The sequence below is a fragment of the Ornithorhynchus anatinus genome, chromosome 8 (genome assembly GCF_004115215.2).
Source record: "Ornithorhynchus anatinus isolate Pmale09 chromosome 8, mOrnAna1.pri.v4, whole genome shotgun sequence".
Lineage (NCBI taxonomy): Eukaryota > Metazoa > Chordata > Mammalia > Monotremata > Ornithorhynchidae > Ornithorhynchus > Ornithorhynchus anatinus.
Window position 1 is genome coordinate 57,977,703 of NC_041735.1, and position 18,381 is coordinate 57,996,083.

The following is an 18,381-nucleotide window of genomic DNA, read 5'->3' on the forward strand; positions in this document are numbered from 1 at the left end:
CACCCTCAGCCCAACAGCACGTATGTATATATGTAAATTATTAATTTATAGTTATGTTAGTCTCCCCCTTTAGGGTGTAAATTTGTTGTGGGCAGGGAACATGTCTTCCAACTTTATTGTATCATACTCTCCCAAGGATTTAGTACAGTGCTCTGCACCCAGTAAGCGCTCAGTGAAGACCGTTTATCGACTGACCGATTCGTGCTGTCCGCTTCTCGCTGACTCTCCTTAATTCTACCTTGTTCTGCCAGGTTTTTCCAGGTTCTGCCTCCATTTTGTCAGTTCTTGGTCTTACCTGGCTCTGACTGGCTCTAACTAGTTCTCCCTACCCTCAGCCCCATAGCACTTATGTACAAATCTGTAATTTATTTATTTATATTATTCATTCATTCATTCTAGCATATTTATTATTATCTCTTTATTAAGTATTTATTAAAGTCTGCCTTCTCTTCTAGACTGTTTGATGATTGTGGACTGGGAACATGCCTACCAACTCTGTTGAATTTTACTCTCCTTAGCATTTAGTTCGGTGCTCTGCACACAGTAAGCGGTCATTCATCGACTGATTAGTACTTCAGGATGGATTTGTGTTCTCCACTTATTTATTCTATTTTTCATTCTCTTGCTGTTATTAATTGTGCCTACATTTTTCTTTGGATCCAAATGAATGTTTACATTTTGATCTTGAACATATTAAATTGTAAGCTTTTTGAGTAGCAGTAGTAATAGCATTTATTGGGCACCCACTTGAGGCAGTGCATTGTGTTAGGCACTCAGGAAGCACAAAATAACAAAGTAACAAAATCATAAAGTAACAAAATAACAATGTTCCCTGCCCACAGTGAGTTTACACAAATATATTTACAACTAGAAAGGTCAGAGATATAGAAATCAAATGAACACATATCTATGAGTGCTTAGGAGGGATGATAAGCCTCAAGGTGCTAGGAAATTAATCAGGGAAAGCTTGTTGGAAGAAGTGGAATTTAAAGAGGGATTTGAATGTAGGGAGAGCAGTGATCTGTCTGATGTTGGAAGGGAGGGAGTTTCAAGCTGGGGAACAGCATGAATAAGGAGAGGTGGGATAATTGAGAGTGAGATATTCCCAGAGAAGTGATTTGCCTAAGATCACACAGCAGATACATGGTGAAGCCAGGATGAGAACCCAGCTCCTTCTGACTCCTAGGCACATGTTTCAGAAATATATATAAGTACTAATTAATATAGATTACTCCTTTCTAGAAATTGGCCTCTGAGGTACAGGTGTGGTTTTGCTCTTAACTAAACCTAACAAGGGATTTCTTAAGAGATAGTCAACAGGTCAGCAACATTAAGCCCTTAGTTTTATTTACCAAACTCTCTGCCATATATGCCTGGAGATTCCACAGTCAGGTTTCATTTCCTTGAATGCTTCCTGGCTTCCATATCCATTAAAGGAATGCTTTAATAACCAAATTTTCCAAGCATTTAGGGGAATATCTACTGGAGTGACACAACGAAGTGTTTTGTGATAAGCCTGCTTGGCAAAGAGAGGCCCACAGAATCATCTAGCCCTGTTCCTGGAGGAATCTTCCACTGCCATCTTCTCCTTGCAAATCTTGTCAGAGAGCATCTTTCAAACCAGAGGACAACTCTGCTATTACTAGGGAGACTACCGTTTTTGTATTGGAATGAGAACATGAGGCTAAGAACTACATGATTTTCCTCTTTTTTTCTTTGGCTAAAATGCCATTTAAAAAACAACAACACTGAATTGGTTCTTCAAAACTAATCTTTGTGGCAAGTGATTTTGCCCAAATCTGTCTTAAAAATGAGAATTTTCATATGAGAAAGTGACATTCATTAGCTGGCAATACTTGAAAACATAATTCAGAATTACTGTGCTGTTTCCCTCCACTGGAGCATCATTCCAAGCCTTTGGAGAGCTCTCAAAACTAGACTTCCCAACCCAGATTTTTTTCATTCTTTCTTTCCATCTAACATTTTATTTTCTGTTTTTACCATTAGTACTAAACAATGCTTCCTTGATTATTTCTGTTCACACCCCAACCACATTTCCCCAGCAAGCCCATTTGATGATTGTATGGAGATTAATAAAAACCCACAGAAACACTTGAAATCTGAGGTACTCTAGATACTCACCATTTTAAGATTTTAAAAGGAAAATAGCACTCCATGAAGAGTCTCTTCTCTCCCAGAGCTTTTTTTTTTCATGTTTCAGGGTTTATAAACTTTCTTTAGTGAAGGTGTGTGTGTTGGAAGACAACAGTAACAGAGTCATCAACCTGGCAGGTAGCTGTCAGTCATATTTATTGAGCACTTAATGGGTGCAGAGCACTGTACTGAGTGCTTGAGACAGTACAATATAACAGTATAACAGACACATTCCTTGCCCACAATGAATTTACAGACCAGAGAGGGACCATTCTATTCAAGCAGAAGCTTTGAAAAATTGTGATATCGAAAAGGAGATTTTTTTTTAAAGTGCTATAAAAGGCAAGGGATCATCTTTAATTGTACTTCATATTTACTGGCTTGACAATTGCACCTAACCTTCTCAGTCAACTCTCAAATATAAGGGTAGGCTCTCGCTGTCAAATTAAAAGATGACTCCACATATGTCCTGGAAAAGATGGGATGAAATTTCCTTAAGATTTCAAATGAAAGATGGTCAAAGTTAAGGCTCTTATAGGAAAAATGGGAAAAACTGCCTGCTACATAGAATTTGTTTCCATGGAAGCGCCCTGGGTCTTCAGAGTTTCTTCTCACAATTGTTTTCTTGTACATTAAAATGTCTGATATAAAGGGAGAAGGACCAAGAAAGGTTATTATTATTGCTGAAGTACAAAATATCTGTATACAGTAACTTTGCCTAATTACAAATGAAAATATATGTTTGCTTCTTTTTTAACTTGTTATTCTAATAATTCCCAGTGAGGCAAAAGGACCCTCTTTTGCTCCACATTTCCATTCTAAATAGTACATTTGGAATAAAAAAAATGGACTCTTGTTTTAGTTTTCTTTTACTGTTCCGGAAATCTAGAATTAAACTGTTAATTTGTTGACAACTGTTCAACTTGGTTGTTTTCTGTTTGGTCAACAAATATTTACAATTTTTCATCTTCAATTATTAGTAATCTGATTAGTACTCTTAGAGTAACAATTGTATTTTTCACTTCTTATATGTCAGTTCTCTATAATGGAATAAGTAATATAGTAATAGACAAGATTAATTTGGAATCTTAGACCCACTTAAGTCAGTCCAAAATACAGCTGAGCTGAATGGGCTTAGGTCTTTGGTAAAAGATTCAGACCAAAGGTTAATAATGCTCTGCTTTAGTTGTGGAAACTTTCTTGAAGTTTTTCCATGAATGGTGAGACTCTTCGTCTTGTTCTTCACTTTTTCTTCCACGATTTGGGGAAGTTGCATTTCTCCTTCATCTTTAGAATTTATTGAGCTCTTACTTTATGCAGAATTCTGCACTAGGTGCTTGGGAGCATACAGGTAGAAGAGTAGTCTTTGTCTTTGAAGAGCTTACAATCCACTCTCCGTTATCTGTACTTAGCTTTGGTGTAATTTTAAAATATATCAATCCCCAAACCAGATGTTTAAGATTGAATATTTTCTGGTTAATCTCATTTCAGTTTTGATCCATTTGAGGATCCTCCAAACTCTTATGTGCTATTAATTCAAGACAGAATTAAGCAAGAATATTTCCTCTTTTTTTTCCACCATTAGATTGTAAACTCTTGGTAGGCAGGGATCAGGTCTCCTAACTTTATTGTACTCCCAAATTCTTAATGACAGTTCTCAGCACATGATAGGAACTCAGTAAATAGTACTGAGTGATTAATTTTTCTTTCTAAGGAGGTTGAAAAGTTTTAAAAACACTCTCCTAAATAGTGTCTCTCTACAGACTTGGAAACGGAAGCTCAGGGTGTTTGAAGTAACTAATGCAAGGTTATATAACTTTTAGGTCTAAAAAGGCAAAGGAAAATAGATTTGTGCCCAAATGACCTGGGTAGTTCAGGTCAAAGCAAGAGTTTTCATTTGATTGGCTAAGCAGCGCAGCTATCTAGAAATGACCAATTAGTTAGTGACTAATAGTCAGAACTCTTCTCTCTCAACCCATTGTAGTTTACACCAGACTATGCTTTAAGTAACAAGTTACATGGGGAAGCCAGGATGATTTCTGTCAAAGGAACAATACTTCCTTCAGGTGCACTAATTTTGGTCTTAGTTTCTGCCAGCTGCACACCAACTTCGCTGAGGACAGAACAAGAGGAAATATCAGGTATTTAGACCAAATGAAAGGTTGAATATTCTGAAATGTTAATGGTAAAACTTTGGGAAAAGTTACTGATGTGGCTGTAGACTCTTCTCTGGGTCGTTTTGGTTTGTTTGACAGATCGTTAGAGGTGGTTTTAAATGTTGTCCTTCCTGAAGATGTTCTGAAACTATATCATCCTTTTTAGCTGTAAGGGTCTCAATATTTGCCTTTTGTGATGTTCAACCTCTTTCCTGAGTAGGCATCAGAATGCAGCAGCACTTCTCAGCTTCACTCCTGTGATTGGGCAAATTCCATAGTCCTACACATTTCAAAGCAAGGTTGTGAAAATAAATAAGATTATATAACACTAAAGTACTACTTCTCATTGGAATGAAGCGCTTTGAGGACCTCAGAAGAAAGGTACTAACTACATCTACCCAAGGCATCCGTACTCCATTTAAAACCAGAAGATGAAATCTAATTAAACTAGGATATTTTCTTCAATTTCTTTTTAAAGGTTTTTTACATTTGATCTTCCTTTATACCTTCTGTAACAACTATTGAGAAGCAAACGAAACGAATATAGTAATGTGCATTCACCTGTATGCTCACCTTTAGAATATGAAGAAGAATGGGCAACATGGTCACTTTTGGTTATTAGTTTCTATTTGATACATCACAACATTCCCAATGATCTTTCCTCTTTTCCTAACAGATGAAAATTTGTGGCTGTTAGTAACAGATATTTAGATGTTAATTGCCATGAATAGTCTCTAAAACCAACAAGGTCTTTTGACTTTAATCTATCTACTACATGGTTCTAGCTACCTTTGTGTATTTCCTTTTCCTTTTAAATGTGTTTTGAAAATGCCTGCTTCCCATTCCAATTCAATAATAATTGTTCTTCCTCAGGATACCTGATAGGATTTTGCTTTGGCTGAAGAATATCTCATCTCTTTAAATATACCAAGTGTCAATAAATTGTTTTGCAAAATTACCAAGCTTTCTTAAATAAACCGTATTGTTTTCCAGAAGGGTATTTGTTCAAATATCCTGCCTGAAAGCAGCTGTGCCTACACAAAACCAAATTCACCACTGCCCTTAAATTATTTGTTAGATTGGCCATAAGTCAGCAAAACCAGTTTTATGAGCTTGTAAATGTCATTAAATCTCTTCGTTTTTAACAATCCAGATTTCAATCCAATCTTCATTCAGAGAACCTCAGGATGACATTTGTATATTTGTTTCATATCTACTAAAGCCAAAACAGTTTAAGTCTAGGGTAATATTAGAAGTCTTTCTACAGAATGACTTTAAAAGGACAGTTTAAAATCATTTTAATAAAGCAATTAAATCATTAATTCTTTTGTAAAGATGTATTCACTTCAGCCTATTAAAGAATACTAGTTCAAGTGGTGTCCAAGAATAGCTGGGGAGTAATAGTAAAACCAACAGTAAAACACTTCTCCAAAGCAAATGATCTATGAATGTTAAAACTATGATCTCTCTACTTTTACCACCACTTGTAAGGTTTGGAAATAGGTTTATATTTCCAGCTACAGAGAAGTATATCCAGAACTGAAAATCGTTGTGCTGCTTCTTGCTTACACAAAATTACTGGGAATTTCTGGGTGGCAGCATCCCTTTCTATTAACAAAACAAAAACAAACAAGCAAACTACCCATAACTGCAGAGATTCGTACAATATTCGGCAGGATACTTCTGCAGACTACAAGGAAAATACATTTATCATTGATTGCACCAAACCATGATTGCAACAAACCACCTAATTTATTTGTAAGCAGCTGACAGTATTTACCTGTTTGAGGTGGAGTGTTAAATTAAATGCTGAGCTTTCCTATTTTAACACAACTTTTCTTCATCTTGACTTAGTGGTGCAAATATTTCAGAGATGATGTTACCAAAACTAATGTGTTACTACAAGAAATAATTTTTTCTACTCCCAGGAAAATGAAGCATTTCAAGAATAGACTAGGCTGATGCTCTCACTTGACAGCAACAGCATTCTTCATTAATAGCCACTCAAAGCTTAATTTGTGGTCAGCCCTAAAGCAATTTTGCAATCTACTTCTTTTTTTGAGGGAAGAGGGGAAAAGCCATTGACTGAAAGAATATCAATAAGACACAAAACTGGAATTATTTTAAAAATCTCTTTTGCCTCAATCTTTAAATTTCAATGATCTTCCTTGAAGCAGCAGGAAACTGCTACCTTTTGGAGACTTTTTTCTAGGGACATTAACTCCAGTAAAGTTTTGTATTTTGTTTCAAAACGAATTAATTACATATCTTTTACATAACTAGACAAAAGAGGGTGAAAACCATCTAAGATAAGCAGGGTTGGTGATGAAAGCTCACTGACTGGGAGATGGAGGTTCAACACATCTAAAAAAGTTGCCAAGTGTTAAAAGAATTATTTTTGTACACTTAAAGTAACATGCACCTTGGTAAGATTTATATACTTCTCACAACATTATGCAGGATATTTTCACAGGTAATTTTGCTAAAATAGCAGGTTTTAAACAAGACTTGGGCAAAACATGAAAACGCTACAAACTTTAAACCCAACTAGATTCTCTTGCACTGTGTGAATTTTAAATGAAAAAAAATGTTTTGATGTGAAACATCATTTTGCAGTTTTTGATCTCAGTTTTATCTTGAGAGCTGGGAGCAAGTTTAGAAATACAGTTATTTTATTGAACTGCTCAGTTGATTACAAATAATCTCAAGATAGTTTTATCCTTGCATTGCTTGTTTTAACCTGCAACTTCAGAACCTGAAAACAAGTTCCATCTTGTTTTGCCACCTCACAAAACTCCACAAAGGATTTCTCAACAGGATGTGTACACAGTTAAGGGTGTCCTATAGCACAAACCTACATATCTGTCTTTGCCTACATTCCATATAGGGTGGAAAATTGCTTTCAGATGCAAAAATCTTTTGGGCTTTTTGGGGGATAATGAGAAGAGTAAAGTTACATTTAATCTCCATTTGTCTCTTCAGCCAACCCTGCTGAACTATTTTGTTTTGATAATATTGAAAACTATTTTTTGTTTCCCTTGCTGAGAATTTTCACATTCAGTTCATTCTAAATACAACTTCTGTTATTTCTGATTTTTGTATGATGTTGATAAATATGTACTTCGTCATCCATTGCCAACAGTGCAGTGATGAATCTTCTGAGAACTGGTAATTTATGTTCTTCTTATATTATTGTTTATTACAGATAAAGTGTCCACAACCCAAGGCATTACTTGAGTCTTTCTAAAAATAATTAAAATATCGAAATAAAAATATTTGTAAAGTTAAAATTCAAAACCACTTTACCAGGGCTCAAACACAAATGTGGATATTAGTTTGCATTAAAATGGTTTTGTATTGGTGTATTTACTAAAGGTTCACCTACAAGTAGAAGCTATCACAGGTCTGATGCAACAAAACTGACTTTATTCCAGGGCCTTCATGCTCTCTGATAGATGGACAGTATACATTCTGGGAGCTGGGGTTTCCCATCTGTGTTAGAATGTTCATGCCAAATGGTCATGCAGTGAAATCTGTTGGTAAGGATTAACTGATAAATTTATATTCAATCAACATTTCCTATTTTTCCCCCAAAATTGGTTGAATCTGATTTTACCTACTAAAATGGCAAGTGAGTACATGGCACATAGCACTTAGATTTTATAAACCAGTGCTTTGAAGGATGTTTTCAAATGGAATTTAAGCCCCTTAATAATGGTCACCAAACAAGACCTTATGGCATGAAAAGTGAGTATGAATGATTTAATACAAAGAAAACTTTTAAAAGCATTGTAGGATTTTGGGGACAGAACTCCCTCCACAAACTCACAAGAAAAGCACAACTAAAACACTGGGAAATTCCCAATTGGGTAAATGGTGGTATTAACTGAAGATAAAATGAAATTATCCCATAGATAAGTACTACTGGCTGCAAAAGAACCATTACTAGTGCAATCTCTGGGTTGTTTTTATTCAGGATGATAGAATTCAATTATTTTCATAAAAATGAACAAAAATGTTTATCTAGTTGTATCTAACAGCAGGTAATCTTTTGTAAGCATAAAGGGAAACAATTTAATAGAACTGCAAGCCAGTTTTTCAAGACTACCTTTGAAATATAAGATCAGATAAGATTTTACATCAAAATCTTCCCTTCAGATTTGCATTCTCTGTTTATTTTTAAACATTCTGATAAGAGATCTGAATATAGTACATAAGCAATCACTTCCCCGAACACTAACCCACCCCTCTATCACTTGTAACTAACTATTCCTCCTCCTCTCTCCCTTTACCATTCAAATTTGGAATCTGTCATCCTCTGGATATACTAGTTGAACAATGAAAGAATAAATCAATTTCAAACAAAATGCATGTATTGAAAATAATTTAAAGAGAAGACTGTGAATGGATTGATGAGTAAAGATAGTAAGTGCATTTTTTTTTATCCTAAATAAATGAAAATTGGTATATAAATCCTGTCATCCATTTGTGATATTTAGGAAAGTTTTCAGGTGTGGTTAGAGTTATGAAACTATTATTCAGCTTTGTTTCATTTAGGGAAAACCAAAATCAACCAACCAACCAAACAACAACAACAAAAAGAGTTTAAAATCAAATGTGTCCTTTCAAGTGCTATGGAATTGCCCCTCTCCCCCCCCCCCCCCCCAAGTATGAAGGGCACAAAGACCCAAGCACAAAACAGAATTATGAAAAGAAAATTTAGGTTTCTCTCCTGAAGGTTCATGTGACATCAATCAAGTGCTTCAAACACTGAATACTAAGCTAAAATTTTGAGAGGAACTTCAAAATACTAAAATAGTGGAGAGCTATGTAGGGTTCTTCTCAGTGGAATTTCATGCTGAAAGTGGACTTCTCTTTTTTAATTGATACATTTTATCCCCGTGACAAGAAAGCTGCTGGTTCAAAGTGTAGAAAACAAATGTGCCTGGACTCATGGTCTTTCCACTCTTTCCTCACAAAGCAAACAAACCAACCAACAAACCATTTATTAAGTAACGATCTATAGGACATTCTATTGATGGTTTGTGTGAAATAACTATTTTCAGTTCCTGTTTTCCAATCGCTACAAACATTTATTTGCTTAATCAATTAATAAGAAGGCTGATGGACAAAAGAATAGCAAACAACAAACATATTTGGACTTCTGGGTCTCTCTCCCCTTCTCCCCACAATCAACCAACCAAACAAGTGAATAATTTCATAAACAACAGTCTGTGGTATATTCAATTTCCTATCTCTGTGAAGTCCTTATGTCTTCTTCAGTTTCCCATATCTTCAAATATCTGTGTGTTGATTAGCCAGTGAAACTTGATTAACTCTTCATGATTCCCTATATCACAGATATCTGCTTATTAAGAGTAGCTGACAAGTGGTAGGGTTACAGAAGTAAATGGCAATACAGCAATCAAGCTTCATTTTCATTCAGTAACAATGAGGTGCTAAATTTCAGGCACTGATAAAATGCCTATGGAGGATACTTTACTGGAAATCTTAATTCGGTGATACCAACCTGAATATATTAAATGTTTGGACAGATACTGTCTTATATAAGCCAATCTATTAAGCCAAATGTGCCACTGAGAGCCCCTCTCAGAGTGAAGGAATTTTTACTGCAAGATTTGGGGGGTTGTTTTGGACAGTCCAATCTTCCCTTATACACCTCTTCCGGACATAACATCATTCTTATCCTCCAAATTATGAGCTGTCCAGATCCCAATTTTTAGAATTTTCTAAAAGAGATTAAGCTTTAACATTTTAGCTCTTCACTGTCAGTAAAGTGTTGTTTCAACTCTCACGAAGTCCAAAATTATTTCCTAATCATCATAATCTTTGGTAGTCAATGTATCTCAACCAATTCTTTTGTTTGGACCTCTTGCAGAATCATTTCAAAGTGAAAATAGCTCATGGAGTGCAGAGATCCTGTTCGGTTTTCAAAGTTAAAAGCTAAAACGTTTTGAGTTGGTGGCATTTTGTAGAATTATAGGAAAGTGAAGTGGTGTAGGATTTTCATCTTTGTAATTCGAAAACTACAGTCGTTTCATTCATGATCTCTCACAAAAAGGTAGTTGTTACCCTAATAAGGTTAAGGACATTTTTTTTTCCTGTCTTCCAAAACGTGCAATGAGTCGTTTTCATGTTTTTATTCCTTGAATTTAAGAAGGGAGCTCAGTATTAATGAAAGGAAATAAAGACCCAGGGCAAAAAGGAAAATCCTGCAGAGCTAAGCCTCCAGAGTCCCAGGGAAGGGGAGTTTGCAGTCGGTTGTAACTTCATCATCACTAACAAAACAGGCAACATGGGGGACATTTTTATTCCACCATTTTAAGTTAAGATCTTCAAACTTTTCTGTCAACTGGAGCTTTTCCCTGCGGCTCCTTCCTCACTCCCTTCGAGCCCTGGGTTAGGATCGACTAAGCTCTCCAATCGCCGTCTTCCCAGGGCATTTTTCATTCACCGGGGAAACTCAATTAACGTAAAAAAACAAAACAAAACAAAACAAAACCCCAAAACGGTCCGGTCTGGACCGACTGTTTCAAAGGAGCCTGCACCTTCCCCCGGCTTTTGTTAGGGACACTTGACTTGAAAAATGATTCTGAGGAAGACCGAGAAACCCACCCTGAACATCAGGCCCCCCCCCAGAAATGTCCTTCTGTGGCTCTGCTGGGTTTCTGCCTGGATATTTCGTTTAATTTCCCCGGGTTGGAGACGGGACCACTCAGCTGGGCCACCCCCGAGGTGGCCGCTCCTCCCTCCCCCTCTCCCCCTTCCCTTCCCCCTGGGACGTCCTCAACTCCAACACTTTTTAAAGGACTGGTCTTTCTGCGGGGGATTTTTCGTTTGGTGGGTTATTTCGGCCTTATCCTTTCAACGGAAAATGACTGGGGGGAGGGGGGGGGGGAAGAGGAGGGGCGCGAAGGACCCGGAGGCATCGATTTCTAAAGAAAGTCTGCGAAAGACCAAGGGAAAAAATAACACGGGGACGATCTTGGCAGGGGGGAAAAAAATAACATCTTCGGTCGCCCTAAGAGCGTGAAAGCGACGGGAAGAGGAGCGGGGATTTGGCCGCCGGCGGAGGGGCCGCGGGGCTCCTTTCTCCTCTTCAGATTTGGGGAGGGGGGTGGGGCGGCTGAGGGGAAGGGAAGGGGGAGGGAAAAGGGGTCAGGCGGCCGGGCGGGATGGGCCAGGGCTACAAAGCTTCCCCGCCACCTCCTAACCCTGACTTCCCCTCAGCCATGGCGGGAGGGGGGCAAGGAGAAGAAGGTGGGGGGGGGGAGGGGAGGAGAGGCCCCCCGCGCACGCGCAGTCCCCTCCCCCGCCCCTCGGCCGGGCAGGCGCGAGGGGCGATTTTCGCGCCACAATTCCCTCGGCCGCCGGGGTGGCCAATGAGCGGGAGCGCCGCAAACAAATCAGGCGGCCGGCGGCGCGGCCGCGAACGAGGCTGCGGACGGGGATAGGCGGGCGGGCTCCGCCAACGGGAGCGCGGCGAGCGCTCGCGCCCCCCCCTTCCCCTCCTCGCGCGCGCCCCCCTCCCGCCCTGGGCGCGCGGCTCCTCCTCCCCTCCCCCCCACGCTCGGCCGCGCGGGCCCCTCCCCCTCCCCGCGGGGCCTGAGGGAAAGCGGCGAGAGGCGGGCGCGGTGGCTCCCTCGGCGGCCCTTTGCCATTTATCTCCCCGCAGCTGGAGGACGGAGGAGGGGAGAGGAAGGATGTTGTCGACAGGACCCGCCCCGCGGGCCGAGGCCCCCACCACGGGGCCTCCCCCTACAAGGCCCCTCGCTCTCCCCCCTCCCCCCCGCCCCCAGGACCGGCCCTCGCCTCCAACCTTTGCCCGCCCCAAGCAGGGTGGGCCCAGGCCTGAGGCGTTGGGAGATGAAGTGGGGCGGGTGGCGTCCACCTGGGCCGGTAGAGCGGACTGGCCGACCCGGCAGAAAGCGACAAAAGATCCCCCCGTCTCCCCCACACGCCCTCCAATTAATGGTTTACACATCCAGCTCTGTTGGGCCCCGGCCAGGGAAAGAGGAAACCAACCCCATCCACTGAGCTCGTTGGGCACCATCTTTGTGTGCAGAGAAAATAAATGAAGGCAGATTCCAGAGAGGGCAGGGGCGGGTTGGCGCTCAGCATTTAGCACAGGCGAGCTGGTTAAACAGATCAGGGTTCAGTGGATCAATTACAGGGAGCAAACGTAGGAGAGCACGGTGACCTCCTACGGTGAAGCTTTTTCTCTTTTTTGGGGGGGGTGGTTTCTTTGCCAGATGTGTTTAAGGCAGTGAGAGGGTGAGGAGGGCAGGCGAAAGGAGGGAGGGGGGGAAAAGGGGGAAAAAAAAGGACCCCCCCCCACTTTTTCACCTGGTCACTCTTACTCTGATAACTTGGGAGCACTGCAAAGATAATTGACCTTCCAAACAGAGTTTTCCTTCCTTTTATATCACAGTGACCCTTTCGCATTTTATTACCCCTGGGTCAGCCGATAAGTCGAGTTTCTGAAGCGGTTCCAAGGAGTAAACAGGCTGAAGTTGAAAAATGCTGCCACATCTGATAATAAAAAAACACACGATGTAAAATCCGCCTTCCTCATCTCAGGATTGGAAAAAGTACAATCGCTACAGCAGGTATCTCGACGTCTCTATAGAAATGAGGCATGTTGTTAAAATGAAATTTAGGTGGGGGGTCAAGATATTTGCATTATATTAAGTTAAGGATGGAGAAAATAGGTTCAGAATTAGTTTTGAGAGGAGAATATCGTTTCCAAGAAAAAAGGGATGCCCTTAAAGTGGAACTTTACATGGGAAAATAAGGTATTTATCTTGCGATGGCGAGAAAAACAAATTCAAATATTTTTGAAAATTTGGAGAATCACAAGTCACATTTCTAGCTTTCATTATTTCTGGGACCCAAGATTGAGTAAAAAGTTTAACTCAGTTGATCCACTCCATGAATGTATGTTCGTTTGTAAGTAGACACCTTAAATTCTGATTAACCGAATAACCAATTTAACAAAAGATACAGCCGTTTCTTAGTCAATCCCAAATTCTCTGATAAGTTAAATATCATTAATCGTCACTGATTAGCTCTGTATAAAAAACGAACCATCTAGATCATTTACAATATGTTAAGAAGAAGAAATAAGGTTTCACTCAGCACACCAGAAGAAACCCAATGGTGACCTGTATTGGTTCAGTTTTAAGATGATCGAATATTTCTGCATTTGTATCAGCTTCAGGATCATGTATCTCCCTTTTTAATTGCTCTAGAGGCAGACAGCAAGCCAGTTTACAAGTCAGAGTGAAATTTAGAAACGTCCAATTACTTGGATAAAAAGAGCAGCACCTTGAATTTTTTTTTTTGGATCAAATGAAATGGCAGAGGCAGAATGGATTTACAAATTCGGTACAAATAACTAGTGATATCCAGAGAATGCCACACAACTTGAAAGAGTTCTTGACTAAATTCCTGTTCATTTTAGGCTTAGATTCGAAGGGAATGTTGATTCTTAACTAAAACGCATTTCAGAGAAACCAATATTCTGTAAGAACTCAAAGTGAAGATTCTTTTAAAGAAAATTAGTGTTCTGGTCAAATAGTAATTAGAAACTGATAATGTTGCATCAGTTAATCTGAAAAAAAAATCCACAGAACATGGACACTTCACTCTAAGAGTTCTTTGCTCTAAAATGGAAGTTATGATTTAAGTTCTAAGTGCTGGTTCACACACCAAAAAAACCTTTTGTCTCTCAAAAATTTCAGTTGGTGAACAAAAAAGAAGATAGAACAGCGAATTTAAATGAGCAAAAGATATCTATTGTTCAACAGGAAACTGAAATCAGTTTAAAAGATGAGGTGTATTTGTTAAGTTACTGTAATATGTCCCCGCTCATTTATTTAAAAATGCAAGACTGCTAAGCAAAAAAAGTTACTTTTCTAAAGAAAACAACAAAAAAAAAATACCAACTCAAAGTTTTACTGAGGCATACTCCTCTAAGCAATGTGGTCTCCAATTATATTTGTCCTGTCCTTAACTTTCCTTGAATATTTATAAACTGTGGATGTATGGCGTACACTTCAACGTTTCACCCAATTTTGTTTGCTCACGAATAAACCAATTACCCAAGAAATTACAGGCATTAATCCAGATTAAGTTATATTTTTCCTAGATTAGGTTACATAACTCACTTCTTAATTTTCTGCCCATGAAGTAACAAAGCTATTAAATACTTTGTTTAGATTGCCATATAGACTACAGAGAATCTCACTCACTGTTGATAAAAATGTAACTTTAAACGTTTTCCATGGCAAATCTGTTCAACCGCCCCCCCCCCCCCCCCAAAGATCTGAGTAAAAGAAACCTTTGACTGCTGTACATTGAATCATGAAACAAAACCTACTGGATTTCTATATTAAATACAGTGCTGGCTTTCATTTCCGAATCCTTTCTTCATCTTCAGTCAACATTTTGTTTGCACTGGAAAGGCTTCACCGGCCTCAAACCCCTCCCCCACAAACCCACCATTGTACTCTTTACAAATGGTGAAAATTATGAATGGCTCCTTAAACCGAATGGGTAACACCACCACCAACCACCACCACCACACACATACACAAAAAAGGTGGAGAGATTTTTTTAAAAGAGAGTTCGTGGATGATCACCACCCCGAGAATAACGATGCCTGGGATCCCATTTTATCTTCTCATTCCTAGATCATTCAAATAGAGGAAACATTGTTTCCCCCCCTCCCCCCACTCTACTTTTAGAAACTACAGGAAGAGATTGCTTCCCTTTAGGCACCAACTCTCCCACTTTTTTCATGCCTCCTCTCCCGCCACCACCTTCTCCGTCCCCCTCTTCGTCTCCCCGTCTCTTTGTCCTGTTCCCCATAACGCTCGACACCAAAAGGCGGTGCAACGAAAGGCTAATGGCAAAGCCAGAAACATTACCACGGGGAGGGGAGGTGGGTGGAGGGGGGCTCCTTCGAGGCTGGAGAGACCCTACTTTTCCCCCCGGGCCCCCCACCCTCATTTACTCTCCTTGTCTTTTTTCTAGAACGCGCGACCAATTGCAAACAAGAACCCAGAAAAGCCACCAAACATGAAATCGGAGGCAATGGGGCTGTGCGTGTAGAAGATATCGCTCAGGATGCTGATAAGGAGCTCCCCCCCCCCAACCCACCCTTTCTCCCCTCCCCCAGCTCCCGCCCCGCCTCCTCCCGCCCTTTGCAACTCTAAGCGACCCCGTCCCCCCCCATCCCCCCAACCCCCTGCCCACCCACCCCTCCCACCCCCCCATCCCGTCCCATCCACCCTCCACCGGCCACGCACCGTTCACCCTCCTCAATGATCTACCGAGCCAGCCTGCTCAGGCCATATTGGCCAAAAAGTGGGCATTGCACAAGCGACCCCAATGAAGAAAACCAAGAGCTCCGGATCACGGGGAAGGGGCGGAGGCAGGGGATTCGGTTGCAATACCAGCCTCCCGCCCCTTCCCCCCATCTCGTCCCTGGCAAACGTAGAGGACTCGCTCTTCCCTTGGCTCTCGGATTTGCAGAGATGTCATTCTACGTTACCGGCTCTTCCCCCTCCACCCCCAAAGGAGAGGTGGTCCCGGGCAGAAGGGAGTAGGATTTTTGGGGGGTGGGTGTTGGTTTCTACCGTAAACGCCTTCCCCTAGAGATAAACCCTATGATAAAGCCCAAGTAAACAGAACAGAGGAGCCACGCGGCCAATTTTTCCCACCTCCCTCCTATGGAAAAAAAAAAGGAACTCTCCACCTCTCATTCAAAGAGGCTCCCTCTCCCCCAGGCTCGTCGAAGCCCACCAATCCTCTTGCTAAACTTAGACGGGTGCCATCGGACGGACGCTCCCCAAGCCTTCTCCCTCGATCTCCTTTTCCTCTTTCTCTCCCTCCCCCATCTCTGCCCCCTCTTCTCTCCCTTCTCCCCTCTCCCCCTTTCTCTTTTTCCCTCCCCTCCCCCTTTCTCTTCCCTTCCCTCCTCCCCTTTCTCTTCCCTCTTCCCCCGCCTCCTTTCCAGCCCTCCATCCCCTCCTCTTTCCCTTCCCCCCGTCTCTTCTCTCCCTCTCTTTCGTGTCTCCCTCCTTGTCTCTGTCTTTCTCTCCGTGTCTCTGCCTGTCTCTTCTCTTCTCGCCTCCCTCTTTTTTTTTTTCCTAAATCTACTCTCTAATTGAGGAGCTGGGATTCCTCACGTGAGACGTTGATTTGTAGTTTGAACACGTGGCTCATTCAAAAAGCCGGACTATCCGAGTGATTTTTCCCTCCTCCTCCTCCCCCCAGCCCCCTCCCCTTTCCCCCCCAACCCCCACCCCTTCTGCCCGACTCCGTCTCTGGGTGTTTTATGGGGAGGCGGCGCCTGCCTTCACGTAGTGTGACATTTTCACAGTCCGCTTGCTGCTGCCAAAGGGGTTTGGGGGGAAGAGACAAAAAGTAGTTTTTTTTTTTTCCTCCTCCTCCCTCTCCTCCTCCTCCTCTTCCTCCTCCTTCTTTCTCTTTCTAATCCCGCCATCCTAGTTCACAAAGCTGGGTGGTTTTTCTCTGTACATCCGGATAGCACAGAAACACTCATTATTGCATTTGGGTTTCAGTGAGGTTTTTTTTTTTTTTTTTAATCCCCGAAAGAGAGAAATACACGCACGCTCAGCCTGCCGAGCTGGGTCTTTTTTCTTTTTTTTTTCGCTTTCCTTTCCTTCGTTTTTTGTTTTTTTTAAAAACCGAGCTGCTGTTTTTAAAGGCGAGAGAAGAGAAGCGACCGGTGATCCATTTATTGGCGTAGGGGGTTTTGGGTGTTTTTTTTTTATAATTTATTATTATTATTATTTTTTTTAAATTTTAAAATGAACAAGCTGTACATCGGGAACCTCAGCGAGAACGCGAGCCCCTCGGATTTGGAAAGTGTCTTTAAGGACTCCAAGATCCCCTTCACCGGCCCGTTCCTGGTGAAGACGGGGTACGCCTTCGTGGACTGCCCCGACGAGAACTGGGCGATGAAGGCCATCGAGGCGCTTTCAGGTGGGTCCCCTGCCCTCGGCCTTCCCCCTCATCCCTCGCCCACCCCCCCAGCCCCCTCCCCGGCTGCAGCAGGGAGCTCCTGGGGGTCCCCCCCGCCCCCAGGGCGGGCTCGGCCTGTCCTTCCCGTGAGAAGAATCTGGGTGGGCTGCCCCGGCCCCGGCCCACGCGGCCACCGCGCTCTCCCCGCCGCCATGCCCACCCCCCACCCTTGCCCACCCCTTGCCCAGCCCGCCTGCGGGGGTCCCCGAGGACCGCGGACACGCTGTCAGGATGCGCGCACGCTGCCTGTTGGAGGCGGAGAGTGCAGGGGAAGGTGTGTGCGCGGGGGCCGGGGGGGCCCCCAGGGTCTCCCACCCACCCACCGAGGGTCTCCAGCCCGATTGGGGGCTGCCCGGCCGGCTGGGCTGCGCTGCGGCGACCACAGGGAGGAGGCAGGTTTCAGGGCCCGGGGATGGGGGGGGCACTGGGGAGGGTGGTGGTCGTGGTGGTGGAGCCGCCCCCGCCCCCGGAGCCTCGGCCCCCCTCGCTCGTCCAGGGCCGCGCCGACCGGACTCGGCGGCCCCTCGGGGGCCGGGGGCCGGGCCCCCACCAGCCCCGGCTCCATCATCCGTAAGCCCACCCCTGCCCGGGGCGGGCGGGGAGCCAGCGGGGCAGGTGGGCAAAAGGGAAGGTTGCCCGCCCGGGGGAGGGCGACGGAGAAGACGGAGCCTGCGCTCGTGGAAATGGCACCAAGGGCTGCGCTCCAGGGACAGGGAAGTCTTTCATGGTGCCCTGGGGGACGGACGGACACACACACTGTGTGTGTGTGTGTGTGTGTGGCCGCCCAGGGCTGCCGCCGCCGCCTTTCCCCTCTGCGCCCTGGGAGGAGTTGCAGTAGGTTGGAAGCAGGCAGGCTTCCCCCCCCCAGCCCACGAAAGGAGGAGAGGGGCTGCCAACGCCGACATGGGGAGATGGGAGTCCAAGAAATCCCCTCCCCGAGGCCTGGGCTTCCAGGACCAACCCGTCTGGGGGAGGTGGGGAGGGGGTTGGGGTGGGC

General features: G+C 43.0%; 1 protein-coding gene across 1 annotated transcript in view; it reads left to right on the forward strand.

Moving 5' to 3' along the window:
- Positions 1–16,704: 16,704 nt before the first annotated feature.
- Positions 16,705–18,381, forward strand: part of IGF2BP3 (insulin like growth factor 2 mRNA binding protein 3) — a 162,915-nt gene continuing 161,238 nt past the window's right edge. Inside the window, exon 1 of the mRNA XM_001512312.4 lies at positions 16,705–17,345. Within this exon, the coding sequence (XP_001512362.1) occupies positions 17,171–17,345 (175 nt within the window). The 5' untranslated portion in view covers positions 16,705–17,170. The remainder of the gene's footprint in view (positions 17,346–18,381) is intronic.